At 47.3% G+C, this 27,879-nt stretch overlaps 1 protein-coding gene across 3 annotated transcripts in view; it reads left to right on the forward strand.

Annotated features, from left to right (window-relative positions):
- EPC1 (enhancer of polycomb homolog 1) overlaps positions 1-27,879 on the forward strand; it is a 1,031,213-nt gene that overhangs the window by 934,274 nt on the left and 69,060 nt on the right. For all 3 annotated transcript variants that reach the window (XM_069211249.1, XM_069211248.1, XM_069211247.1), the window contains exons 12-13: positions 24,182-24,323; positions 24,423-24,789. In XM_069211249.1, coding sequence (XP_069067350.1) covers positions 24,182-24,323; positions 24,423-24,789 — 509 coding nt within the window. The remainder of the gene's footprint in view (positions 1-24,181; positions 24,324-24,422; positions 24,790-27,879) is intronic.

A 27,879-nucleotide genomic window follows, 5' to 3' on the forward strand; every position in this document is an offset into this window, starting at 1 on the left:
ACGAGGAGGGCCAAGATCTCCCTATCCTATTTCTTAGCAGAAAACTATTCCCTCTGGAGCGTCATCATCCTATCATTGAACGAGAATGTCTCGCCATTAAATGGGCAGTGGACAGTTTACAGTATTATCTGTTGGCCGTGTCTTTTGTTCTATATACGGATCACGCTCCCCTCACCTGGATGGCTGCCCATAAAGACTCCAATTCACGGATTTTACGATGGTTCCTTGAACTGCAGCCTTTTTCCTTTCAGATTCGACATGTTCCTGGATCTCAACAAGGTCCTGCTGACTATTTGTCTCGCTACCCTTGCGCCTCTTCGGTCCCCGAACAGGACCCATCTTGGGAAGGGGTGTGTGAACGGGCTCACCCGTTCACTAGCCGCGCTGCACCCGGAATTGACGTGTCGGACCTTTCCGACACGTCACTTCCGCGTTCCCACGTTGCCGTGGGAACGCCATCGAAGGACGGGTGGCGTCCTCCCGTTGCCACGGGAACCCAGAAGGGGTTCCGGGCCGCGGCCGCAACAAGGCGGGGAGTTCCCTATGAAAAGGGACTTCCGGACGCCGATAGAGGAGAGGAGGAGGAGAACGGAGAGGAGAGGGACGACGGAGGACAGAAGGAGGAGGACGACGGAGAGCAGGAAGACGACGGAGGACAGAAGGAGGGAAACGGAGAGCAGGAGGAGGAGAACAAGCAGGAGAAACGAGCAGAAGGAACAGAAGAAACGCGAAGAACACAGAGAGAAAAGGAGGAGAGGATTGTGCAGGACAACACCCCAAAGGAACACCCCAGCTCCAGCCACGACCCAGGAGGGTCGTGGCTTACCAAGGTACGGTCCTTGTGGGAACACAAAAGAGGTTGTTACAATTAAGAGGGCACTGGGGGAAGGGGATAAAGACAGAGGGAGGGTGAAGGGTCTTTAATGAACACAAGAAAAATCACAAGAGTCACAAAAGTGCACTATTGGAAGTTTATTCACTGGACCCTCACTCCCCATTCTCACCCCCTGATCCCCTCCTCCCCTTTACTTTAATAAATCTCGGTAGCATATTTAAATACCCCACTTACCTTAGCGTTTCCTTTTTGTCACCACTGTACCACCCATTGGAGGCTGCCACCAGACGAGAAGAACACTCCCCTGAAAGAAGCAGAGACAAGACAATAAAGAAAAAGAAGGAACAAGAGACAGTACTGAACCCTAAGAAGAAGGAAAGAGACAATTAGAGACATTTCTACAAAAACTCCAATAAACCTTTTCCCCTGAACCTATACTTAATCTCTGTGGGTTTTATTATACTGTTCGACCTACTACAGTTAGATTATGAGGTAAGTAAAACACTTACAAGTCTCAGTCTTGGGGCATAGGCAGCCCACCGTTGGGGGTTCAAGGCAACCCCAAAGTTACCACACCCAGCAGCTCAGGCCCGGTCAGGTGCAGAGGTCAAAGAGGTGCCCAAAACACATAGGTGCCTATGGAGAACAGGGGTGCTCCGGTTCCAGTCTGCCAGCAGGTAAGTACCTGCGTTCTCGGGGGCAGACCAGGGAGGTTTTGTAGAGCACTGGGAGGGGACACAAGTAGGCACACAAAACACACCCTCAGCGGCACAGGGGCGGCCAGGTGCAGTGTGCAAAGCAGGTGTCGGGTTTTGTATTGGTTTCAATGGAGGGACCCGGGGGTCACTCTAGCGGTGCAGGCAGGCACAGGGGGGCTTCTCGGGACAGCCACCACCTGGGCTAGGCAGAGGGTCACCTGGGGGTCACTCCTGCACTGAGGTTCGGTTCCTTCAGGTCCTGGGGGCTGCGGGTGCAGTGCTGGTTCCAGGCATCGGGTCCCTTGTTACAGGCATTTGCGGTCAGGGGGAGCCTCTGGATTCTCTCTGCAGGCGTGGCTGTGAGGGTTCAAGGGGGTCGTCTCTGGCTACTCACGGGCTCGCAGTCGCCGGGGAGTCCTCCCATAGGTGTTTGTTCTCTGGATCTCGAGCCGGGGGCGTCGGGTGCAGTGTGTGAAGTCTCACGCTTCCGGCGGGAAACGTGAAGTCTTTGGAAGTTGCTTCTTTGTTGCAAAGAAGTAGCTGGTTTTGAGCAGAGCTGCTGCTCACGGGAGTTTCTTGGTCCTTTAGTCCAGGGCAGTCCTCTGAGGCTTCAGAGGTCGCTGGTCCCTGTTGGATGCGTCGATAGTTGCAGGTTTTTGAAGTTGGAGACAGGCCGGTAGGACTGGGACCAAAGCGGTTGTCGTCTTCCTCCTTCTCTGCAGGCTTGTAGGTGAGCAGTCCTTGTTTCTTCAGGTTGCAGGAATCTGATTTCCTGGGATCTGGGGTGCCCCTAAATACTAAATTTAGGGGTGTGTTTAAGTCTTGGAGGGCAGTAGCCAATGGCTACTGTCCTTGATGGTGGCTACACCCTCTTTGTGCCTCCTCCCTGTGGGGAGGGGGGCACATCCCTAATCCTATTGGGGGAATCCTCCAAAACTAAGATGGAGGATTTCTAAAGGCAGGGGTCCCCTCAGCTCAGGACACCTTAGGGGCTGTCCTGACTGGTGGGTGACTCCTCCTTGTTTTTCTCACCATCTCCTCCAGCCTTGCTGCCAAAAGTGGGGGCAGTGGCCATAGCTGGGATGCCCTGGGGCGCTGTAACAAAAGGGGTGAGCCTTTGAGGCTCACTGCCAGGTGTTAGTTCCTGCAGGTGGGAGGTGTGAAGCACCTCCACCCAGTACAGGCTTTGTTCCTGGCCACAGAGTGACAAAGGCACTCTCCCCATGTGGCCAGCAACATGTCTGGTGTATGGCAGGCTGGCAGAAACTGGTCAGCCCACACTAGAAGTCGGATTGGTATTCAGGGGGCATCTCTAAGATGCCCTCTGGGGGTATGTTACAATAAATTGCACACTGGCATAAGTGTGCATTTATTGTGCTTAGAAGTTTGATACCAAACTTCTCCGTTTTCAGTGTAGCCATTATGGAACTGTGGAGTTTGTGTTTGACAAACTCCCAGACCATATACTCTTATGGCTACCCTGCACTTACAATGTCTAAGGTTTTGCTTAGACACTGTAGGGGCATAGTGCTCATGCACATATGCCCTCACCTGTGGTATAGTGCACCCTGCCTTAGGGCCGTAAGGCCTGCTAGAGGGGTGACTTACCTATGCCACAGGCAGTGTGAGGTTGGCATGGCACTCTGAGGGGAGTGCCATGTCGACTTAGTAATTTTCTCCCCACCAGCACACACAAGCTGCGAGGCAGTGTGTGCATGTGCTGAGTGAGGGGTCCCCAGGGTGGCATAAGACATGCTGCAGCCCTTAGAGACCTTCCCTGGCATCAGGGCCCTTGGTACCAGGGGGTACCAGATACAAGGGACTTATCTGAGTGCCAGGGCTGTGCCAGTTGTGGAAGCAAAGGTACAGTTTAGGGAAAGAACACTGGTGCTTGGGCCTGGTTAGAAGGGTCCCAGCACACTTTCAATCATAACGTAGCATCAGCAAAGGCAAAAAGTTAGGGGGTAACCATGCCAAGTAGGCATTTCTTTACAGTTAGGCAGCAGTTTTTGCAGTAATTTAGACGCAAATGTATGAAGGACAAGCGGGACTCGACTACATCCAACAATTTGAAAATCTAGCGAGATGACATGAGGTCTTCTTGGTAAAAATAATACTCCAAGACATCTCCTGGGTCTGAACTAGTCCTGCTGTGGGTCCCATCCTCCTCTGAGTTGTCCCAGCCATTGTTTACACCACAGCAACTAGTGTCCATCCTGCTGATTGTTTATGCCTTTGGGCCCCACAGAACTGTAGGGGGCTCTAGTAGGACTTAGGCCAACAGCTCTACACCTGACTCATTTATCAATGAAATCCGCTGCTGGGCCCATACCAACTTCTCCTTTGGCACCAAGGTCCACGCCGGTTCCCCTCCCTGCTGACTTCACTTTTGCCATTTGGTGATGTGATGCCAGTCTCTAAGCCCAAACTGACGGCTGCCTGTGTCATGTCTATATCACTTTTTGAAATCAGTAAAGTGTAACCAGTGGTTATATAACTAGATTCCAATCCAGACCGCTTCCTCAACTTCAATATCGGTGCAGGATTCACTCTTTGACTTTGATTCTAAACCAGTGCAGGACAATGATGATGATGGGAAAGGAGACAGAATGCAGCCTCCTTATCATACTGATAATTTACTCTCGATTTAAAAAATGCTGATGGGCTAGACACATCTCCTGAAACAGCTTGACTCTCCAATTTTGGCTATGAATGGAGGAAAGGGCCTTGCTTGCATGAGTGCTTTGGTGGGTAGCAGAGGTATGAGCATTGTCGTTGGCCATTAGTGAGATGGAAACAGTTGCGTTAACTGAGATGCTGCAACCAGAGCCATCTTCTGAGTTCAAATTCCATTATTGCTGTTTAATGGAATTCTGGATATGTGGTCCAAACCACCAGTCAGTCAACTTGTACAGAGGGGACGTAGACCAGCTTTTACCACAGGTGATCTGGAAAATCCTGAACTAGCTTTCCTACACCAGAGTCTGATTGTTCAAACTTCAGCAAGTAAGGTCGGTCCAAATTCAGCATCAAAGAATCTTCATTAATTATCATAAACTCTAGAATACGTTTCATATATTTATTGGCCATTAAAATGTCAACAGGTTGTCACTGTCCATCTGCCTTTATGATGAGTAATAGCCTATCAGTGTCTCGATTTTTCCTAGAAATCCTTTTGGTGAACCTTAAAAAGCAGTTTCAGGCTTGCATTGCAGCATCTAATGTGCATGAAAGGGAGAGAGAAATTCAGCTTAATAGGCCTACGTTGAAAGAAGCAAAATGTCCTGTCTCTTTTGAGTCCAGTAGCTTCCTTTACCTCTGATGCACTGCATTCGTAGTTATCTTACAGAACCAGTTCTTTTTTTTCCAGCTCTTGTGAGTAGGATCTTAGAGCACATGTGGGGTTTAACACCTCAATGATGAAAAAATAGAGAGAAGAACGTTTTTGTTTTCATTTTCACTTGGTCTTTTACATCGTAATGATGAGTTGCATTTTTTTATGTTTTCCGACAAACTTTCTCCTCTTCATGAAGTTGACCCTCCTGTGGGAGGAAAAGGGCTGCCTCCCACTCTCTGACCCCCACAAAGTCAGTGTTGTATGTCATGCAGCCTCACATTCAGTCAAGGACTGTGACACCTGTAAAAAGAAAAGAAATCCAAAGTGCTTTTAAGAACCCAGAAGTCTTCAGGCTCAGGAATAATGCAGGACATTAGAGTGAAAAGGGAAGGGGAGAAGAAAGGAAGACTAGGAATTTCATCCTCTTATGCTTCCTCTGTAAAACAATTTGCACCAGCAAAGGACTCCTGCAAAGGCAGATTTACAGAAAGGAGATCTTCAGGGAAACATTGTTGAAATTTACACTAATTTACTAATGCACTTCTGAGTAACTTTACTACTTTGGGCTATTCATTAAATCCGAGGGTAAAGTTATTGGAAAGTGTAGGCTTGCATGTCTCCACTGCCTGAAAAAACGTATCTGATAGAGGCTTCTAGTTGCAGATTCCTTACCTTAGAATTTCCCCCAGGGGTCAGACTGGATCCAGAGATTTTGCTTCGAGCAATACCCCTGCGTGTCCGTAGGCGTTGGCATCTGAGTCGCCGTGATGAAGTCGGAAGTAGTACATAGACTCCGCCTCAGTGCAGTGACGTCAGTTCTTTTCTTTCTGCGCCACGCACTGATCTGAAGAGAACTACCCTGGTCTCTTCGACCGATTTTGACCGTTTTGTTGAGTTTTCTAGTGAGTTTTTGGGGCGTCGAGGATGTCCCCGAAGACCGGGTTCAAGCCATGCGAGGACTGTCACCGCATGATGTCTGTGATGGATCTGCATCAGGTTTGTCTCTGGTGTCCCGAGCGCGACCACGACCCGAAGACGTGCTCCGAGTGCTGGGCCATGCACCTGAAGGCCTTGAGGGGAGAGGTCCCTCAAGCTCATGGCGCCCGGCGCTCAACTCTGCATACGTCCCAGTCTCGCTCAAGAGGAAGCTCTCGAGACCGTTCGCGGAGCATCACCACTCATGTATCTCAAAATCTTCGGGTGCAGGTAAGAAGAAGAAGAAGTCAAAGCGGTCTCATCACACTTCAACTTCGCCCTGTCGCTCGGGTGCCGTGACGCGGGAAGAGTGTCGACGCTCAAGGCTTCTAGGTCCTCTCTGCGCTTCCCCAAGTTTCCGGGAGCTGGAGCGACCTCTGCCCAACTTAAGGAATTTTATGAGGCCATGCGCCTCATCTTTGGGTGGACCGACCCGATACGGCGCCTTTGGGCCCAAGGGGTTTGGCTGAGGGGCTTTCGGGTACCACGCCGGTGGCTTCGGCTCCAGCTACCGAGGTCCCCTCTGGATCCGCTCGCGGATCTGCACCTGTGCCGGTCGCACCACTGAGATCTTCCCCGCCGCCGGGTCGATTTCCGCGCCCCCCCCCCCCCTTTATCTTTGATGTGGCCTACTCACCCTGGGTTGGATTTGGACGCTTTTTCCTATGGGTACGAATTTGGGGAAGGATTGGAGGGGCCCCTGGACCCTTATGAATACTAGCATGACCCATCTTTGGACTGGGCACAGGAAATGGGCGACACCAGTGGACTGGACACTTCTCCAGACGCTGGCATGCTGTCTCCTAACATGGCTATGGCGGAGGGAGCGACTTATGATATGGTGGTCATTAGGGCGGCTGAGGTCCTTGACCTTGAGCTACCTACTGTAGAGGTCAGGTCCAACCTCCTGATGGAGGTGCTTCAGCTAGGGGCTTCCACATCTGAGCCCCTTTTACCTTTCAATGAAGCCCTCACCGATGTCCTTTTGGGTACTTGTTCCAAACCCAACACAGGGGCTCCTGTGACTAGGACTATCGCATGCCGCCATCGACCCGCCCCAAAAGACTTTAAATTCCTGTCGCAACACCCCACGCCTGAGAGTCTGGTCATCCAGGCTTCCTCTTCTTCAGGCGCATTCCCTTCTGCACCCCCAGATAGGGAATCAAAAAGGCTGGAACAATTTGGGAAGAAGCTGTTTTCTTCCTCCAGTCTGGCGCTGAGGTCCGTAAACATCGCATGCCTTTTGGGCCGCTATTCACACTCTCTCTAGGATACAGTTGCACAAGTCCTGCCGCAGATAACAGAGGAGGCCCGTGCTATTGTCTCCCAACCTGTCAACGATGGGAGAGATGCGGGGAAGTTCACAATCCAATGTGGGCTGGACAAGACCGACTTTCTCGGCAGATGGGTTGCTACGACAGTAGCCTTGAGACGCCATGCCTGGTTGCGTACTTCTGTTTTTTCTGGGGATGTCCAACATTCTCTCATGGACATGCCCTTTGATGGCTCCTGTCTCTTTGGAGACAAAGCGGACTTGTCCTTGGAGAGATTCAAGGATTCCCGGGCTACTGCTTGGCCTCTTGATCTTTCCGCTGCTCTTCGTCCCCCCCGCAGTCTGCTTTGCGCCCCTTTCGTGGCCACGGAAGGGACTCCCAGTCGCGTCCCCCACCCAGCCACCGTGCCTCCCATGCTGTTCAGCCGCTGCGTGGCCGGGGACGCGGAATCCCACGTGGGACAGGGAACCAGAGGTCTGCCCAGTCCATCTCTGCCCCTGTTGCAACCTCCAAACCCTCCTAGTCCATCACCTCACTCCCATCCAGTTGACGGCAGGATTCACCATCACCTGCCCCACTGGGAATCCATCACTATGGACATGTGGGTTTTGCAGATCGTTCGAAAGTGCTACTCTCTCCCTTTCGAATCTGCCCCACCAGCCATGCCTCCATCACTCAGCCAACTCCCGGAGGATCATTTGGAACTTCTCCCCCAGGAAGTGGCAGCTCTGTTGGCCAGGGGAGCTATAGAGAAGGTCCCTGTGCCACAAGTAGGTCATGGTTGTTATTCCTGCTTCTTTCTGGTGCCAGAAAAGGACAAGGGCTTACGACCTTTCCTCAACTACTTCCTCAAGAAGGAGAAATTCAAAATGCTCACCCTGGCTCAGGTTCTGTCTGCCTTAGACCCAGGAGATTGGATGGTGACGTTGGACTTCCAGGATGCTTATTTTCACATCTCCATCCTGCCTGCCCACAGACGTTACCTACGATTTGTGGTAGGTCACAAGCACTATCAGTTTACCGTGCTCCCCTTCGGCCTTACCAGCGCCCCTCGGGTGTTCACGAAAGTGATGGCGGTGGTTGCAGCTCATCTGCGCAGGTTAAGGGTCTTTGTCTTCCCCTACCTCGACGACTGGCTGTTGAAGGCGGACTCGCCCCCAGAAATTCGTCTCCCACCTTCAGACTACTGCGAACCTCCTGCACACGCTGGGGTTCACTCTAAACATGCCGAAGTCACACCTGACTCCCTCTCAGATGCTCCCTTTCATCGGAGCTGTTCTGGACACAGTGCAGTTTCGGGCTTATCCTCTCGAAAACAAAGTCCAAGATATTCAGGCTATGATTCCAATCTTTCAGCCTGTGTCTTGGGTTTCAGTGAAACTGACTCTGAGGCTGCTGGGCCTCATGGCATCCTACTAGTGACCCAGGCCAGATTGCATATGCGGGCTCTGCAGTGGGACTTGAAGTTCCAGTGGGCGCAGCATCACGGGAATCTCTCAGACATGGTCCAGATCTCAGAGGGGACTGCGAAAGACCTGCAGTGGTGGTTTTCAAATCCGCATTGGGTCCACGCAGATCAATCTCCCTTCCCCAGCCAGATCTATCTATAGTGACAGGTGTGTCACTTCTGGGTTGGGGCGGCCACATGGGAGAGGCGGAGATCAGAGGCCTCTGGTCTCCGGCAAAGTCTGGGCTCCATATCAATCTTGTGGAGCTCCGGCATTCAGGCTTGCGTTGAAAGCATTTCTTTCCTCTCTCAAAGGTAAAGTAGTGCAGGTGTTCACGGACAATGCTACTGCCATTTGGTACTGCAACTAATAGGGCGGTGTAGGGTCCTGGACCCTTTGTCAAGAGGCACTACGCCTCTGGACATCACCTCCGCAGAGAACGCGCAATGTTGGGTGTTTTGCGTTTTGGCGTTTCCAAGGCGGCATTCCATCTGAGACGCTTTTCGTCTCGAGTGGAACTTCGGCCTCCTTTACGCCTTTCTGCCTATACCACTTCTACACAGAGTTCTCAAGAAGATCAGGAACGATCGGGCCCAAATCATCTTCGTGGCTCCGGACTGGGCACGGAGAGTATGGTACCCAGAGCTATTGAGTATGGCCATCGATCCTCCACTCAGACTGCCCCTTCGGGCAGATCTCCTGTTGCAGCATGAGGGGACGGTTCTCCACCTGAACATGTCCAACCTCCGCCTTCATGTGTGGGGATTGAGCAGCAACAGTTGACAGCTTTTGATCTTCCACCCAAAGTCTGTGATGTTATCTTGGCAGCCAGGCGTCCCTCCACCAAGACTGTATACGCTTGTCGTTGGCATAAATTTGTGGCATGGTGCACCAACAAATCTGTTCATCCCCTTTCTGCCCCTCTATCTGAGGTTCTTTTCTTCATTCTTGCTTTGGCCCAGCAGGGCTCTGCTTTGGGCACCCTTAAAAGGTACTTATCTGCCATTTTGGCCTTTCTTAGTTTACCTGATCAGCCCTCACTCTTTAAATCTCCTATTGTGAGTAGATTCCTAAAAGGTCTCACCCATTTATTTCCTCCCACTCCATTTATCATGCCTCAATGGGACCTCAATCTTGTCCTTACTTATTTAATGTGTACTCCCTTTGAGCCGATGCACAGTTGTCCCTTACAGCTCCTCACCTTAAAAACTTTCTTTCTTGTTGCCAACACCTCTGCTCCCAGGGTGAGTGAGCTTCAGGCCCTTTCGTTCAAACCTCCATACTTGTTTGTTCACCCTGACAAAGTAGGGTTGCACACTAAGGCTTTTTTCCTTCCAAAGGTGGTTACGCCTTTTCATGTAGGCCAGTCCATCACCCTGCCTACTTTCTACGCACCCCCACATCCTTCTCATGAGGAGGAGAGATGCCACCGTCTGGATCCAAAAAGAGCGTTGGCGTTCTATCTTAATTGTACTAAAGATTTCCGGGTGGGCGATCAACTTTTTGTCGGGTATGTGGGTGCGAAGAAAGAGAAGGTGGTGCAAAAACTTACCATCTCTCGATGAGGACTTCTTTGCATCAAGATGGGCTACACTTTGGCTAAGAAGCAACCCCCCTCAGGGCTTGCGTGCTCATTCCACCAGAGCATCTGCTGCTTCCACTGCGTTAGTTTGCGGAGTTCCTGTCCTGGATATCTGCCAGGCAGCTACGTCGGTGTCCCTGCACACGTTTGCTAAACACTACTGCCTGGACAGTCAGGTCCATCGGGACGGCTACTTTGGTCGTTCGGTCCTGCAGGACTTCCTCATATGATCTTGGTTTGCAGCCCACCACCGAGGATGGCATTGCTTGAATATCTATTCTAAGGTAAGGAATCTGCAACTAGAAATCTCTATCAGACGTACAAGTTACTTACCAACGCCACCTTCCGACGCTCAAGGGTTTTGTTCGAAGAAAACTCTACGGATCTAGTCTGACGCTTGGGGGAAATTCTAAGGTAAGGAATCTGCAACTAGAATAAGTCTCTACCAGATATTTTGTTACTGAAAGTAAGTAACTTATACTTCATTTTCCCTACACCATAGGTAGAGTTCCACCAATTATGTCAAATAATAGAGAAACGTTTTAAAAAAAATTCTGAGCACATTCTCTGGGGCTATTGACACCAGATAACCAACTTCCCCACCAATACAGAAAATTCAGAGGCTATTCTTGGGGGAGGGGGGGCTGATTTAAAGACAGCTGCCAACCCAGCCTATGCTGCATGAGCCGACCATTTCTTTCAGGGACTTTAGTTTGCCCTCCCACATTTTGGCTGATCATGTGACAGAATATGTAATTTCCTTCCTAGGTGGAGATTCATCAAGTCCAACTAGTGGGTCTGACAGATTATTCAGAGGGGCTATGAGCTTTCCTTTTTTATCTCCCCAACACACATTCCTCCCACCCTGGAGAGACTCTCAAAGGAGGACTTTGCAATCCTGATTCAAGAAGTCAATTTTATGTTGTCCAAGGGTTCCCTCAAGAGGATATTGGACTCAGTGAAAAGATAAGGGTGTTATTTGCTTTACTTTATCATTCCAAAGGACGACTAAGGCCTCAGGCCCATTTTTGACATCTGCCCATTGAACGCATTTCTGAGGCATGACTGGTTCAAAATGCTCACTCTAACTTGAATCCTGTTAGCCCTAGACGCAGGGGACTAGGTGGTGCTTCGTTTGTGGTAGGCCAGGAACATTTTCAGTTTACCTTTCTCCCCAGTGTAGGCTAGTAGGCACCAACATGACCTACGCAGGCCACACTGTCCCCCCTCCCCAAACTCAGAGGTCACAGTGGTGACACACTTGTCACTGCTTAGTTGGGGCCTCTGGGGAGTGAGAGATCTGAGGTCTCAGGTCTCCGGCAGAGATCCAGCCCCATTTTAGTATTTTGGAGTTCCAGGAGATCAGTCTGGCACCTAAAATCTTCTTGCGTGTGCAGTGCCTGATCCCCTTGTGGTACTGCAACAAGCAGGACGCAGTGGGGTCCTGGTTCCTGTGCTAGGAGATGCTACGTCTATGGAGGTTGTTAGACCAGCAGAAACATGCTCCTTCTGGCCAGCCAATTGGCATAGTCCCAGAATTCCAGAGCGTACAAACTGAGCGTCTGGAAAACCACAAATGACATCTCTATCATGAGGTGCACATAGTGTATTCTATCAGTGGAGCCTTTCAGCTTGATCTGTTTGCCTTTGTCAAGACTGTGCATTGTCCACAAATTCCCATGCAGGGCTTTCCTCCCAGGCACTCACTGGGAGAATCATTCCAACAAGAGTGGAAGGATAGACTCCTGTACGTGTTTTCAACGCAGTCTCTCCTGCACTGGTTCTGAGAAACATCATAATATACCTTGGTACATTGGTTGAACATTGCCCTAACTGGCCAAACATTCTGATATTCTGTTGTTTGTCCTCTTGTTAGCCCAGCAGGCTTTGCAAAGGGTACAGTGTAAGGTTATTTGTCAGCTCTTTCGGCCTTTGTGTTTACCTGACCACCATTTTAAGCCACAGGTTGAAATGTGTTCCAGCCACCTGCTCCCTCCAAAACCACTTGTTATTCCTCTTAACTTGGTCTTGACTTTTCACATGTGGACAACTATTGAGCTTAAGCTTGACTGTTTCTTAAGGTTCTTTACTATAGAAAATGTTTTTCTCTTTGCAATTACATGGTCATGTTGCATGTGTGAATTGTAGGTGCTTCTAGCCAAGCATCCTGCAACATTTTCTTTCTGGTCAAATTGGTACTTGGAACCGCGCACCCTTCCTGCTGACGGTTGTGACTCCCCGGTTGCCCAATTGATCACTGATCATGTATTTTGCTTTGTCACATTCTCATAAGTGAAAGAAACACTTCATTGGCTTGATCCTAAAAGTGTCTTAATCTGTTACATCAACCTCACAAAGGCCCAGTGCATGGATTATCAGCCTTTTTTAAAGTCTTTTTTTGTGTATAGAAGGGCAATGCTGGGCAGAAGAGTACCCTATAAAGATGAATCATGTCCCGTGTGAAAATCTGGTACACACTAGCTAAGAAACAGCCTCCTGAAGGCCTGGAGGTTCATTCCGCCAAGGCTGCTACAGTGGCTTTAGATATCTGGCAGGCTGCAACCTGGCAGTCATTGCAGTGTTCATGAAACACTACTGCCTTGATAACCAAGTCCTGTGGAACATCACTTCACCTGTTCAGTTCTGCAGGACTTATTGGTCTGAGCCCACTCTACATACCCTCCACTTTTGGGTGGTACTGCTATGGTATCTGCTGTAAAGTTGAAGAATCTGCAGTTGGAAGTATGCAGCAGAAGAACAAGTTACTTCTGTAACACACTGCTGGCATGTGTGGCTGTAGATACACATGCTTTGCATACTTCTGCCATCTAGTGTTGGGTCTAGAAGGTTGCAAGTTGTTTTTCTTCAAAAAGCCTTTTGAGTCACAAGGTATAGTGACTTCTCTTGCTGGTAATGCGCATGGACATTGACTCCATTGTTAGATTTTCTTACGCCGTCTGGCCGGTCCTGACATGTTTTCTCCAAGCTCCAGATCGAGACAGTCTTTTAGGACTCTTTCATTTGGGATACTTTCCATACCACCAGTATTGTCTTTTGAACACATATTTCCTATCTTCTGCATTCTGGGCCCGGAGGAACTATCCGTTGGATTTACATGATTTGATAGAGGCCCTTTGGGCTGCCATTTTCTAGATTCCAACTCCACAAGAATGAAATTCTGCTGGAATGGACTTGTTGCTGTCCCAAGTGCCACGCGAAGTTTCCACAGACTGACCAGCATGAGGTCTGCAACCTCTGTTTGTCTTGGGAACATAGAGAGGAGGACTGCAAGGCCCGCCAGTCTTTTCAATCTACGAAAGCCTTGCGAGATCGCCACCCATCATCAGGAAATGCCGCGGCAGGAGAGTGAGGACACACCAGATATTTTCGGACTCCAAGACACCATGTCTGAACTGGAGCAGGAGCTTCAAGAGGCCTCAGCTGCTGAGGAAGAGGCCTTCTCCATTGAGGATTCAGACTCTGAGGTGGACACAGTCCTTGAGATACAACAACTTCCTCCAGCTCAACCAGCTGTGAGTAAAATGAATGAAGCAACAGCTCTGTAGCAAGCAGTCCCAATTTCCTGTTCAACCCCATACAGGATGTGTCTTGGTTAAGACTGTTGTTACCTTACCTTCTAACAGACAGCTTATGTTTGAGGAGGCCTTCTCCATTGAGGATTCAGACTCTGATGTGGACACAGTCCTCGAGATACAACTTCCTCCAGCTCAACCAGCCGTGAGTAAAACTAATGAAGCAACAGCTCTGTAGCAAGCAATCCCAATTTCATATTCAACCCCATACCGGATGTGTCTTGGTTAAGACTGTTGTTACCTTACCTTCTATCCGGCAGCCTATGTTTGAGGAGGCCTTTTCCATTGAGGATTCAGACTCTGAGGTGGACACAGTCCTCGAGATACAACAACTTCCTCCAGCTCAATCAGCCGTGAGTAAAACGAATGAAGCAACAGGTCTGTAGCTAGCAATCCCAATTTCATATTCAACCCCATACCGGATGTGTCTTGGTTAAGACTGTTGTTACCTTACCTTCTAACCGGCAGCTTATTGACACTCCAATGCCTCCTAAGAAGCACAAGAAAGTGGATAGAGACTCTGCTGACTTACACCCACCTCTGCCTAAATCTCAACCACCAGTCTCACCACCACCTACCCCCTGACCGCCTTCCTCTCAGGGTGACCCTCTTGATATCACCTCATAGAGCTCACCTCACTCTTTTCATGACACTCGGTACAGGGGATAATAATCTGCCTTTTCCTGTAGACACAGACACATGGTCTCAGTATGATGTTGACCCATACACTGACACGGACCCTAATGTCTATCCAGCTAGACCATCCCCACTGGATGATACTACTTCCTTTCAAGAACTTATTGGAAGGGCAGCGACTTATCATCAGGTGCCCGTAGACAAAGAACCAATTGAGGACGATTTTCTGTTTGAAACCCTCACTACATCTCATAGAGCCATACAATATCTACCCATGCTTAAGGGCATGATGAGACATGCAGAGGATATTTTTAAGGATCCTGTTAGGACATGCATAATCAATCCGGCTATAGAAAAAAAGTATTAAGCTTCACATTCAGATCCAGTTTTTATTAAAGGTCAGATACCTGCAGGTTCTGTGGTGGTCTTTAATGCCAGAAAAAGAGCCAACTCTAAAGCAGCTACTGATGCTCCACTTCCTGACAAGAAGAGCAAGCTTATTGACGCCTCTGGCAAGTGTGTTGCTGCTCAAGCAGCCAACCATTAGCGCATCGCCAAACTGTAAAGGCTGCTAGCTAGATAAGATCGGGTCCACTTGGACGAAATGGAGGAGCTCCTCCAATATCTCCCAGAGGAGCACAGGAAAATAGGACAAGAGATTGTTAGTGAACGATAGCTTGTATTCAACAGCTCATTTTGCTGTGCCTTGAACTCTGCGAACACAGCCACAAGAAGCATAAACATTAGTGTCTTCTTATGCCGGCATGTGTGGCTACGCATTTCTGGATTCAACTAGGTGGTACAACAAACTATCCTAGATGTGCCTTTGGATAAAGAGCACCATTTTGTCCCTCAGGTCGATCAGGCGCTTGAAAAGATAAAAAAAGGTAATGAAGTGGCCAGGTCGATGAGAGCTCTCCGAATCCCTGCTTCACATGGGGCCTTTTGTGGGCCAAAATATAAAACAGGTTCAAGAACGTCAGCCCCAGAAACTTCCTTATCTTACACAAAAGCCAAGGGTTCCCACAGAGGAACTGTACAAAAGTTGACATGGTTACCCCTAATTTTTTGCCTGGTATGTGATGTGATTTCGACTGAAAGTGCACTGAGTCCCTGGTAACCAGGTCCCCAGGGCCAGGTCTCTTTCCCTAAATTGTACAATTGTTTCCCCAATCGGCAAAACCTTTAGCACCCTCTGTAAGTCCCTATTAAGTGGTACTCTTGGTACCTAGGGCCTGGGATACTAAAGAGGGTCCCTAAGGTCTGTAGCACGAATTGTACCACCCTAAGGGACTTCTCACCAAGCACATGACAGGCTGCCATTGCAGGCTGTGTCTTGGTGTAGACAAAAGTGAAAACACGACATGGCACACAGCCTTTGTGCCATGTCCAACACTGCATGCAGTATACAGAAGTCACCCCTCTAGCAGGCCCAACAGCCCTAGGGCAAGGTGCATTATATTACGCTCGTGCAGATATGCCCCTGCTATGTCTTTGTCGATTTCTAGACATAGTAAGTGACCAGGGAAGCCATTTTAAATGCATGTGCTGGACACTGGTCAATACAAGTTCCCCAGCTACATGATGGCTTCACTGAAGGTAGGGATGTTTGGTATCAAGCATCTCGTATTGGTGAACCCACACTGATGCTAGTGTTGGATTAACCAGTACATGCACCCAGAGGGCACCTTAGAGGTGCCCCCTGAAACCCTACTAGCCTCTGGTGTTCCCACTGACCAGTTTCTGCCAGCCTGCCACCTGAGACACCATTATGGACCCCTAGGGTGAGAGCCCTCTGCTCTCAGGAGGCTCCGAACAAAAGCCTGTCCGGGAAGCGGGTGTAACACCCACTCCCACAGGACGACCTGCTGCTTAGCCTTCCTAATGCTGCAAGCCTCAAAGGGCTGTTGCCTCTGAAATGGGAATCTGGCTCCTCTCAAATGAGAGGAAGCCACTCCCCCTGTCCATAGCCCATTTGGCACCTGAATAGGCAGGTAGGTGTGCACCCCCAAGCTAGTACCACCTCTGAGGTGGGCTGCTGTGAGGTGGACACAATTTTTCAGAAGTAGCCATCTTTGTGATGGCATACTAAGGAATTCTGGGACAAAAGATTATGACCACTTCACACAGGAAGTGGTCATATAGGGGGTGTAGTGACCCCAAGGGTCAGTAGCCCATTGGCTGCTTTCCTACACACACCTAATGTCCCTAAATTCAGTATTTAGGGGTGCCCCAGGCACCAGAGAAGAAGATCCTGATGACTTAAGGCCACCAAGATAGCAGAAGAGGAGAAAAGCAGCTGACCTGGTACCAACCCTTCCAGCCTATCCGTATCCCTTGTAAAATCTGCACCAAAGTTGACTCGTCCTGCAGCTGACACACCTGGGAGCACTGCCTACCTTTGAAAAAGACGCAAGACCATTCATGAACAGTGGACCTGTTCTCCAACAAACTCCAAAGAAGGGACTCTGAAGCCTCTGGAACCGCCAAAACCTGACATCTGAAGTCACCACTGCACCTGCTGTCTCTGACCTGAGTTGATGTGGTCCACTGGTTCCCACAAGGTTTCCCAGCCTTCCAGAGTCCATTAGGGTTTCACCCCTCCTGGACTTTCCAACGATGCCTGCAGCCTCTGCCTTCCTCTGCCCGAGCATCGTGAGGCCTGAGCCCCGCTGTTGGTTCAACCCGACTAGCTTTCTAGCCAGAGCCTGCACCCTCTTTCCACAGTGATCGAGCTTCAGGGGAACACATGGGGTACCTGACGCTGTTCTGTTCTGCACTCTGCACCCAGCCGCCCCGTGCTGCTGGGGGTGACCTATGGGTGCAGCCTTGGACCTTGCTCATTACTCACATCAACCTCAGGAGATTTGTCTTGTAAGTCGCTGTTCTGTTTGCATAACTTGTTTTTCCTCCCACAGGATAACATTGCAGAACTCAGAAATTGCACTGTCCACTTGTTCAGGTGAAAGAAAAACCTATTTAAAAAGTACTTACCTGAATGATTTTACTCTGATGCATAAACATACACCCTCCACCCCTTAAGTTTTTTTTCCAACAAGCAAGTGATGTGTTTGAGGGAATTACCATCTAATCTGACATATGGAGTTGCATCTGAGAGTTGTCTATCAATTTCAGCAATGTAATCAAACTTATTCATGATGACGATATTGCCCCCTTTATCAGCTTCTTTAATCCCAATGTCAGGAGCTGTGGAAAACTGTGTGAGTGCCTTTCTTTCCTCCAGCTTAAGGTTGTCATGTGGGAGTCTGGTATGAGGCCTAGTAGAATCTTACCTTGTGTACAGGTCACCAATTACCTATTTGTAAATGGTTTCAATGACAATGTCACCATGCATCATCGGGAGAAAGGTGGATTTAGGTCTGAGGCCACCCTTGTTTAAGACAACACTTTAGGCAATTGTTCAGTGGCCACTACATATTAATGTACAGACTTAACATGCGTCTAGTGCATAACTGATGATTTGTAAACAAACATTGGGCACTTCTTATATTATTTAGGTATCAGTACAATGTCAGCCTTACTTAACCTCTATTTGATGCTACTAGGTACATGGGATTTATTAGAGTAATTCCAATATGGAATTCACCATTAATTTCTTATGGATATACTCTGGTTAGCCAAGTCCGCTTTCTATTGGTATTGCACTAGTGATTCCGGCGTCTTTACCTGGCGTGGTCGGTCGTGCCTGCACTGCCTGATTTCTACTGCATATTGCAAATGGTAAGACAACTTTATGCCTTCTTCTGAGTTTTTTCTACTCGTGTACTCTCCATATCAGATACTATTGATGCACACTTAATGGTTTAAACAGAACTTGGGGGACCTATCAAGGCTCCCCTGCAAACAATTAATTTTGACTTTGCATTTGGAGATACTTGCGTAGTCTGCCAGATACGCTGCTCAAATTCATTCTTGTTTGTGCTCCGTGTGGAACGGGCAGGATTTTCCTATACTCTGTGTATGATCACGTTGATATCATTATTTCCTCCTCTCCCCGGGTGTTCCCTCTCAGAATTGGTGCATACGTGGGAGACTGAATTTCGGCCCTATTTTTGCTGCAGACACTGCCTAGTTTACATTACCCTGTACCTCGGTTATGCTTGAAGCTTACCTTTACTTCACTTATAGGTAACAAACCCATGTGGCACTTTGGTTGTTTTACCTCTTATTTAATAAATAGTCTTGATCTCGACGGGTGGGTGTTTGGTAGACATTTCTCTTTCCTTCAGTTCTGTAACATTCACTGCACTTTACATGTTCATATAATTTTTGGACCTCTCATCCATATTAGCTGCTCACACTCTTGGATACTAATTTTTATATTAACATTTTTTTGCATTTTACACACCAATGACACATTTTGGTTTGGGAAATTGGTGTACCTAGAAGGATTTTTATACTATTGTCTGTTTACCTATGTTGTATAATGTTGTATCTTTGCAACCTTGAAAAAGTTGTCAAGACGAAACACATGTGGGCTGCCTGCTCTTTATGGAATAAACATCTCAATCTACCTACTGGACTTACTGGATGGTCATTTACTATTTTGGGACAATTTGATCTGCTCTGGGTGTGCTTTTCGTTCATGTTGATGTGGGATCTTCTCTTGAAATTTATGGCACTAATATGGTAGCATAGTGTCCTCAAATGTCGAGCAGTCTGTTGAAAATGTTTGGCTCACTTTGTCTACCTAAAGGAAGTGCAACATTATGCCACCAGTACCATCGTTTCTCTTCAATATCAAATCATTACATCCTGTTGGAACATTTCCACATGGTCACGCTTCAAGACGTGATCCCACTGCTTCAACAAGGTGACTTTCTCTCAGCACTAGGTTTAATGGACACCTTCTTTTACATTCCTATACACCCAGCACAACACAGATACCTCAGATTTGTATTAGCAGGTCAACTTTACCAATTCCAAGTACACCCCTTCGGCGTCACAACGGCCCCAAGAGTGTTCACAAAATGCCTAGCAGTTGTTGCAGCTCATTTGCGCGGGCAGAAAATTCATGTCTTTCCCTACCTGGATGACTCGCTCATCAAAACCAGTACCCTCACACAGTGTTTGCATCATACTCAAGTCACCATAGACTTGGTTCATCAACTAAGTTTCACTGTCAATTTCCATAAGTCGCACCTGAATCTGATTCAGATCCATCCCTATCAAGGGGCCATTTTCAACACATAATTGGGTGTAGCCTATCCCAATGCAGCAAGAATAAAAAAACTTTCAAACACAACTCTCTCATTTTTTCCCAATCGCCAAGTCACAGTAAAATGTCATGAGACGTTTAGGCATGATGGCCTTTTGTATTGCCATCGTGCCACATTCCCGTCTTCACATGTGCCTGTTACAGGAATGTCTCACACCAGTGGTCTCAGGCACTGGGTCGTTTAGAGGATTTAGTGTTGATAGACAGCTGCACCCATCGCTTTCCGCAGTGGTTGAACAAAACTAATCTCTTAAAGGGGTGGCCTTTACTAGACTCTGTTCCACAGATCTTTCTGACAACAGACACCTCTCAGTCAGGATGGGGCGATCACCTTCAGGATCTCACAGCCCAGGTCTCTGGGATCACATACAGCAGACTTTGCACATCAGTTATCTAGGGCTTCCATCTGTTCACCTAGCGCTCAAAGCATTCATAGTTCACCTCATCAGCAAGGTAGTCTTCATGCACACAGACAACATGACAACCATGTACTATGTGTAAGTACAGGGGGACACACTCTCTGCTGTTGTCTCGTCTTTCACAGACATTTTAGCACTGGGCCATTCGTCACAACATTTACCCGTTAGCGGAACAACTCCCAGTAACACACATCAATTTTGTCAACCTCATCAGAATGATGCTGCAAAAAATACACAAATGGGAACTCCACCGCCGAGTCCTGCTTCTGTTTTTTCAATAGTGGGGGTTTCCAGTCAAAGACCTTTTTGCAACAAAAGAAAACACAAATTGCCCACACTTCACCTCCAGGTTCCCACACATTACGTCCAAGGGCAGTGATTTGTGCATGATATTTGCCTATGCTTTTCCACCTCTCCCTCTCCTTCCGTATCTGGTTCAGAAACTCAGGCAAACGTCTCTCACTTGGATGCTAGTGGCTCCTACATGTGCCAGACAGGCATGGTTCACCCCTCTGCTACAACTATCAGTGGTTCTTCACAAGAAGTTTCCCCTCCACCTGGATCTTCTCACTCTAAACCATGGTCAAATCAGGCACCTAAATTCCAAGGAATTTAATCTTGCAATTTGGCTCCTTTAGTCTTAGAGTTTGAATACATAAACCTACATTAAGTATGTATGGATATTCTTAAGGAGGCATGTAAACCTACTGCTACAGTGTACTATGTAGCAAAGTGTAAACGTTTTGTTTGCTAATGCCTATCCGAACAATGGGACGCCTTCAAAGTTTCAGTGCAAAATATTCTTTTATATCTTCTTCATTTGCAGAGAGCAAATTTAGCATATACTTTAATAAGGTTACATTTGACAGTCATAGCTGCTTACCTTCAAAACAAACAACATTCTTCTCTTTTTAAAATCCCAGTCATTAAAGCTTTTATGGAAGGACTTGAGTGATTCCACCAAGGCTACCTCCAGTACCATCTTGGAACCTTCATGGTGTCCTCACTAGACTGATGGACCCACTATGTGAACCTCTACACTCATGGCATTTACAATGTCTGTCTTGGAAAGTGGCTTTTTAGTTGCAATATCTTCCCTTAGATGTGTAAGTGAGCTTCAGGCCTTAAACTTGCAAGAACCTTTTTTTCCAAATACACAAGGATAAAGTAGTTCTTCGCACCAATCCAATTTTTTTTTTAAACCAAAGGTGTATCTCAATCTCATCTGAATCAAACTATTGAATTACCAGTATTTTTTTCTGCAACCTGCTTCTGTTGCTGAGAGAGAGCCCTTCACACGCTAGATGTGAAAAGAGTGCTTACGTTTTACATTGATAGAAGCTGAAATGTTTAGAAAAACAAAACAACTTTTTGTTGATTTCATTCCCCCTCATAAAGGCAATCCTATTACTAAATCAAGCAAGGTGGATTGTCAAATGTATCCAAACCTGCTACTCCAAAGACAAAGAGCCACTACCTATTCCTCCTAGAGAAACTCCACTCGTAAAAAGTAGAATCTATGGCCTTTTTAGGTAACATTCCCATAGCTGTCATCTGTAAGGCAGCTAAATGGCCTACACCACACTTTCACTAAACATTATTGTGTGAATGTTTTAGCATGCCATCAAGCAAACGTAGTGCTGGGTACACTTTTCCAGACCACTTTAACACCCACCACTTTGGAGAGGCACTGCTTTGCAGTCTATGCAGAGCACGTGTATCTACAGTCACATATGCCATCAAGCGGAAAATGTTACTTACCCAGTAAGCATCAGTTTCTGATATGTAGCGTTGTAGATTCACATGCGCCCATCCAGACACCTGTGGCCGTTAAATCCCTTTCCTGATGCTCACACACATGGTCATTTCATCATTATTACATTTTCACTACACTCCATTCTCACCTGACTGCCGGAAAACAGTCTAACAATGGAGTCGATGCCCATGCACATTACCAGCAAGAGTAGGAGTCACTGTACCTCGTGACTCAAAAGACTTTTTGAAGAAAAACAACTTGCAACCTTCCAGACCCAACACTTGATGCAGAAGTATTTAGAGCGTGTGAATCTACAGCACTACATGCCACAAACAGATGCTTCACCATCTTAAAAAGGTCCCAAGTTAGGAACCAGGATGCTATCTCCGGCATTTTGTTCTGCGTTCTGCTTTTAAGGCATAGAAAGAGAAAGGACCTCATCAAGCAGGGGTAATATCCGGCTCTGCTCTGTCACTTCCAGGGTTGTAAAGAGTCACAGCTGAGTTATACACAGTTGAAGAACCTGTGCATACATAGTTAATGGCCGCACCCAGAGTCAAATATGGCAGAAAAATCCATTAAAAAATGAGGAAACACGCAAACAGAAGCACCTTCCAACAAACAGCAATTTATGGATGTAGATGGGACATATAGTTTCTGTCTACATTGTTTACTTTGATGTATGAATATGGTGAGTCAGCAATAAGAAAATGAAAGTGTCAGTAAAATTGTAGGCAGCTAGTGCCGTAGCTCAAGATACTGATACACCCTCAGACGACATAGGGCATAGCTCAGTTGACGCAGCCAAGGCCTTGAGCATATTAGAAAACAGATTAATATAATGGATAAAGTCCCCCTTCCTCAAATTATAAGAATATTGCAAATCACCAAGGAGTTCCATAACCATATAGAGGAATGATGCAGAAGGCCGAGTTCCTTTGTATGGTTATGTAACTCGGAGGTGACTTGCAATATCCTTATCATGTAGGACCGGGTATTTTATCCCATATAATACATGGTCACACCATCATCTTTCCCGCAAACCACTTAAAATCTTGGTGCATAGCTTTTTCATATGATAGAAAGTGCATGTTTGCAAAAACAAAGAATAAAAATAGAACCTCTGGTGCAAAATTGAACTAGTTAGATAACTTTTGCAAAATTATATGCAAAACAGTTCAGTACAAGTCAGTTTTAAAAAGAGCTGCAGTAGCTCGGAATGTGAAAGATTCTAACTTTTCTATAATTACCTAAGGAGTGCTAAAAAAAATTGTTATTTCTGAATTTCACAGTAAGAGGAAAAATAGAGACGAAGAAAGAAAAGCAATGCTGCATTTTCGTTGCTTTAAACTACTGCTTCAGTTATGCTTTGTGATCTGTCTTTCACTTTGGCTGCTGGCTCTGACATTAGGAATTGTTACATCAGAACTCGACAATAATAATCTATTATAGTTGAGTTCTGAAGTCTTTCCTTTATAATCAGCGACTGGATGTGTCGCAAGTCGCAGATTTATAAAGACATTAGGCACTGGCGTTTACACGAGGATTTCAAAATACCATGTATTACAATATGTATCAAGCTGCTGAGCTCTAAGATCACATAAAACATGAAATTATAAATGTTTACCAAGAAGCACCAATCAACATCATTCACAAAATCAGCTTGCCTGTGTACCTGACTTTGATCTTTATTTCCTGAGCAAAATATTAAACTTCCATGAAACAAAACCCACCAAGCAGTGAAGGCACACTTCATGCTATTTTCGAATAGAGTATACAAAGACTGTTCTCAGAAACTTAAGCCAGCTAATTAGGCGAATTTGCAGTCCCGTAATAATGCTGGAGAAGATATTAACTTAGGAAGAGTTCATTTGCCCCGCTTTCTTACTTAGGGATGCATGGCTAGCAAAAGCTCTCTCAAAATTTCACTTATGATCCCAAACTATTTACTTACAGGCCACGCTGCATCTGGCCTTCAAGAAAACGGAATGTTAAGCTCTTCAAAGCAGCAGAGAGCTAATTACTCATGAAATAACAATATCAGCTTTTCTTTATGTTCCTATGGTTTTCATGCGATTTTATGAGGCGCATAACAATGAAAATGTTGTTGTACTGTTAAAAGTAACTTGTTACAAATGTATCTATTAAACAATTTCCAATCTTTTCTACTGCAGCATAACACTTCTTTGCACAATTGTATTTGCCACTGATTGTTCAGTTCTTTGCTGTGCTTATTTAGACTTGACACTTTCAATAATATCTTTATTTAACTATGTAGGACAGTTACGTGATCAGCAGAGAGGTTCTCTTTTTGTGGCAGAGTATATTGTCTTACTTGACGTTCTAAACTCTTTATCTGTAATTTTAAGGGAATTGTGTTTGTTCTTAGGGTTTTGCTTCCAGGACATTGGATTCCGTAAGTGCACAATTTGCTGCTTCAGCTTTGGTTACTTCAGAACAGTTAACATCACTTAGAATGAAGGAAGATGTAGTGCTTGGAGTCGGAGTGAATGGAGTCCTTCAAACCTCAGGTGAAGAGTTGCACATATCTCAGTTCTGTTGGTTGAAGTGCATTAATTTTATTGTGGCTGTGTGAACGTAATATATGTTTTATGTCAATTCTTTTCTAGGATTATACAAGGGGTTACACCTCAGTGGTGCTGCAGCTGTTGTTCATACAAATCAGTCATCGTTAATATCAACTGGTTCTGCCTTGATACAGCATTCTAATATTGGCCAAACATCAACTCCTCGGAGTACACCAAGTTTCCAAGTAGCTTCTGCCAACACTGCCGCAGCTCAGGTCCTGATTGGAAACAACATTCGATTAACTGTACCATCATCTGTTGCAACTGTAAACTCTATAAACGCCCTTAATGTTCGACATATACCCAGGACTATAAATTCTGTTCAATCTTCTGCCTTAAAGCTAGCCATCTCAACAAACTGTCAAGTACCCAAGCTTCCAGGATCATCAACTCTGGACGCAACTCCAAGGTATTTTGAATGTGAATTACTGTTTGTAGTTGTTTAACTATCGCATCAATGATAGGACATATGCTTAGTTTTATCACCAATAAACAGATACCTAAAAGTATGTGCGTTTCTCCAGCAAAGATCTTTCATTGATCCACATTCTTTAATCGTTAACGTTTGTTGAGCTTTCAGTAGCAGTATCAAAGAACTGGAATTTAAAAGAGGTACACGCAAAGCCAGATATCTACCATACTTTGTGTGAAAGGGAGTCCAATCCCTCTTGGAGATGTGCTTAACAACGTATCACCTTATTTTGTCAGGTTTTTACTATAATTTGATCCATTGGGCATCGTTTTCAGCTACCCTTTGGAATTTAGCCTGGAAAACCATTTTCTGACATGAAATCCATCTTCAGGGCATGTGCCTTATGTGGCAAAAATAGACTTTTTGCGGTTGACAAATGTTATACTCTATTTACTGCCTTCCCCAGTAGCATAAACCGAAAAACTGACGATTTGCTGCAACATTTTTATCTCAAACCCGGAATGACAGGGAAGACTGTCCTTTAATGTGACTGCAGAAAGAAGACGAGTGACCATATGTCAATAAATGAATCTGTTCCACAAACATCAAACCTAGGTAAAAAGACAGAAAATACAATTTAACGAGGAATAAATTGGCTTTAATCACTCAATTTGTGAAGCGCGCTACAAACCTGTGAGGGTTTCAAGGAGCTGGGGGGGGGGGGGAGGGAGGAACGGAGGGTGCTGCTACTGCTTGAAGAGCCATGTCTTGAGGAGTTTTCTGAAGGAAAGAAGGTCCTGGGTCTGTCGTAGATCCAACGGGAGGGTGTTCCAGGTCTTGGCGGTGAGGTACGAGAATGATCTGCCTCCTGAAGATTTGCGCCGGATGCGGGGGATGGAGGCGAGGGCGAGGTTTGCAGAGCGGAGATGCCGGGTAGGGGTGTAGAAGCTGAGTCTGTTCAGGTATGTTGGTCCGGTGTTGTGGAGTGCCTTTTGTGCGTGGGTGAGGAGCTTGAAGGTGATCCTCTTGTTGACGGGGAGCCAGTGATGGTCTCCTAGGTGGGGGGTGATGTGGTAGTGGCGAGGGATGTTGAGGATGAGTCGGGCGGAGGTGTTTTGGAGGCGTTGGAGGAGTTTGGATGGGATACCGGTGTAGAGGGCGTTGCCGTAGTCGAGTCTGCTGCTGACAAGGGCCTGGGTTACTGTTTTTCTTGTTTCTGTTGGGATCCATTTGTAAACTCTGCGAAGCATGCGGAGGGTGTTGTAGCAGGAGGAGGAGGAGATGGCTTTGACATGGAGAGTGAGGAGTCGAGGGTGAAGCCGAGGTTTCGTGCGCTGTCGGTGGGGGACCCAGCGTGGTCGGCCACCATGAGTTGTCCCAGGCGGAGGGGGTGCGCCCAAGGATGAGGACCTCTGTTTTGTCCAAGTTCAGTTTTAGCCGTCTGTCTCTCATCCAGTCAGCTATGGCTTTTAGTCCCTCATGGAGGTTGGTTTTGGCGGTGTGCGGGTCCTTGGTGAGGGAGAAAATGAGTTGGGTGTTGTCGGCGTAGGAGATGATGTTGAGGTTGTGCTGACGGGCCACTTGTGCGAGGGGGGCCATGTAGATGTTGAACAGCGTCGGGCTGAGGGATGAGCCATGGGTTCGCTGCAGATGATGTTGAAGGCTTTGGATTGGTACGGGGGGAGGCGGACTCTTTGGGTTCTGCCGGCGAGGAAGGATGCGGTCCATTTAAGGGCCTGGTCCTGGATTCCTGCTACGTGGAGGTGGGATTTTAGGGTGTGGTGACAGACGGTGTCAAAGGCGGCTGATAGGTCTAGAAGGATGAGGGCTGATGTTTCTCCATTGTCGAGGTGGCTTCTGATGTCGTCTGTGGCGGCGTGCAGGGCGGTTTCGGTGCTGTGGTTGCGTCTGTAGCCGGACTGGGAGGGGTCGAGGATGTTGTTGTCTTCGAGGTACCGAGTGAGCTGAGTGTTGACGATTTTCTCGGTGACCTTTGCCGGGAAAGGGAGCAGAGAGATGGGCCAGAAGTTTTTCAGGTCCTTGGGGTCCGCCTTTGGTTTCTTGAGAAGGGCGTTGATTTTGGCGTGTTTCCAGCTTTCCGGGAATCTTGCAGTTTCGAAGGAGATGTTGATGGCTTTCTGTAGGTGTGGTGCGATGGCTGTGTCTGCTTTGTTAATGATGTGGTGTGGGCAGGGGTCTGATGGTGATCCGGAGTGGATGGAGTTCATGGTCTTGCGGGTTTCGTCATTGCTGATGCTGGTCCAGGTGGTCAGTCGGCTGGAGTTCGTGGTGGGTGGGGTAGGAGCATCCGGAGTGTGAGGGGAGTTGAAGCTGTTGTGGATGTCCGTGATTTTTCGGTGGAAGGCGGTTGCTAGGGCATCGCATAGTTCTTGGGGGGGAGGGGGGTGATGTCGTTGACGGTGGCGTTTGGGTTGGAGAGTTCTTTTACGATGCTGAAAAGTTCTTTGCAGTCGTAGACGTTGTTTTCTAGGCGGGTTTTGAAGGAGGATCTTTTTGCTAGCCTGATGAGTTGGTGGTGTTTGCATGTGGCATCCTTGAGTGATGTGTGGTTGTCTGGAGTGCGTTCGGGTAGCCATATTTGCTTGAGTTTTCGACAGTGGCGTTTGGAGGCTTGGAGGTTGTTGCTGAAACAGGTGGCTTTTTTGTTGATGTGGTTGTTCGAGGGTTTACTGAGTGGAGCAAGGCGGGCGGCGCAGTCGTTGATCCATAGCTTGAGGTTGTGTGCGGCTATGTCAGGGTCGGTGGGGTTGACGGGCTGTTTCTGGGCTAGGGCGTTGGTTAGTTGAAGTTTGGTGACTTTGCCCCATCGTCGGCGGGGTGGTTGTTCGGTGAAGTGGTGTTCTGTCTGTTTCTTGAAGTGGATGCAGTGGTGGTCGGTCCAGTAGAGTTCGGAGGTATGGTTGAAGGTGATGTGGTTGCTTGTGGAGAAGATGGGGTCGAGGGTGTGACCGACTGTGTGGGTGGGTGTGTTGACGAGGTTTTCGGTCAGGGTGGTGGAGTTGGTGTCATTATTGTTTTCGAGGTGAAAGTTCAGGTCCCCGAGGAGGATGTAGTCCGTGGAGGCGA

The sequence above is a fragment of the Pleurodeles waltl genome, chromosome 10, assembly GCF_031143425.1.
Source record: "Pleurodeles waltl isolate 20211129_DDA chromosome 10, aPleWal1.hap1.20221129, whole genome shotgun sequence".
Lineage (NCBI taxonomy): Eukaryota > Metazoa > Chordata > Amphibia > Caudata > Salamandridae > Pleurodeles > Pleurodeles waltl.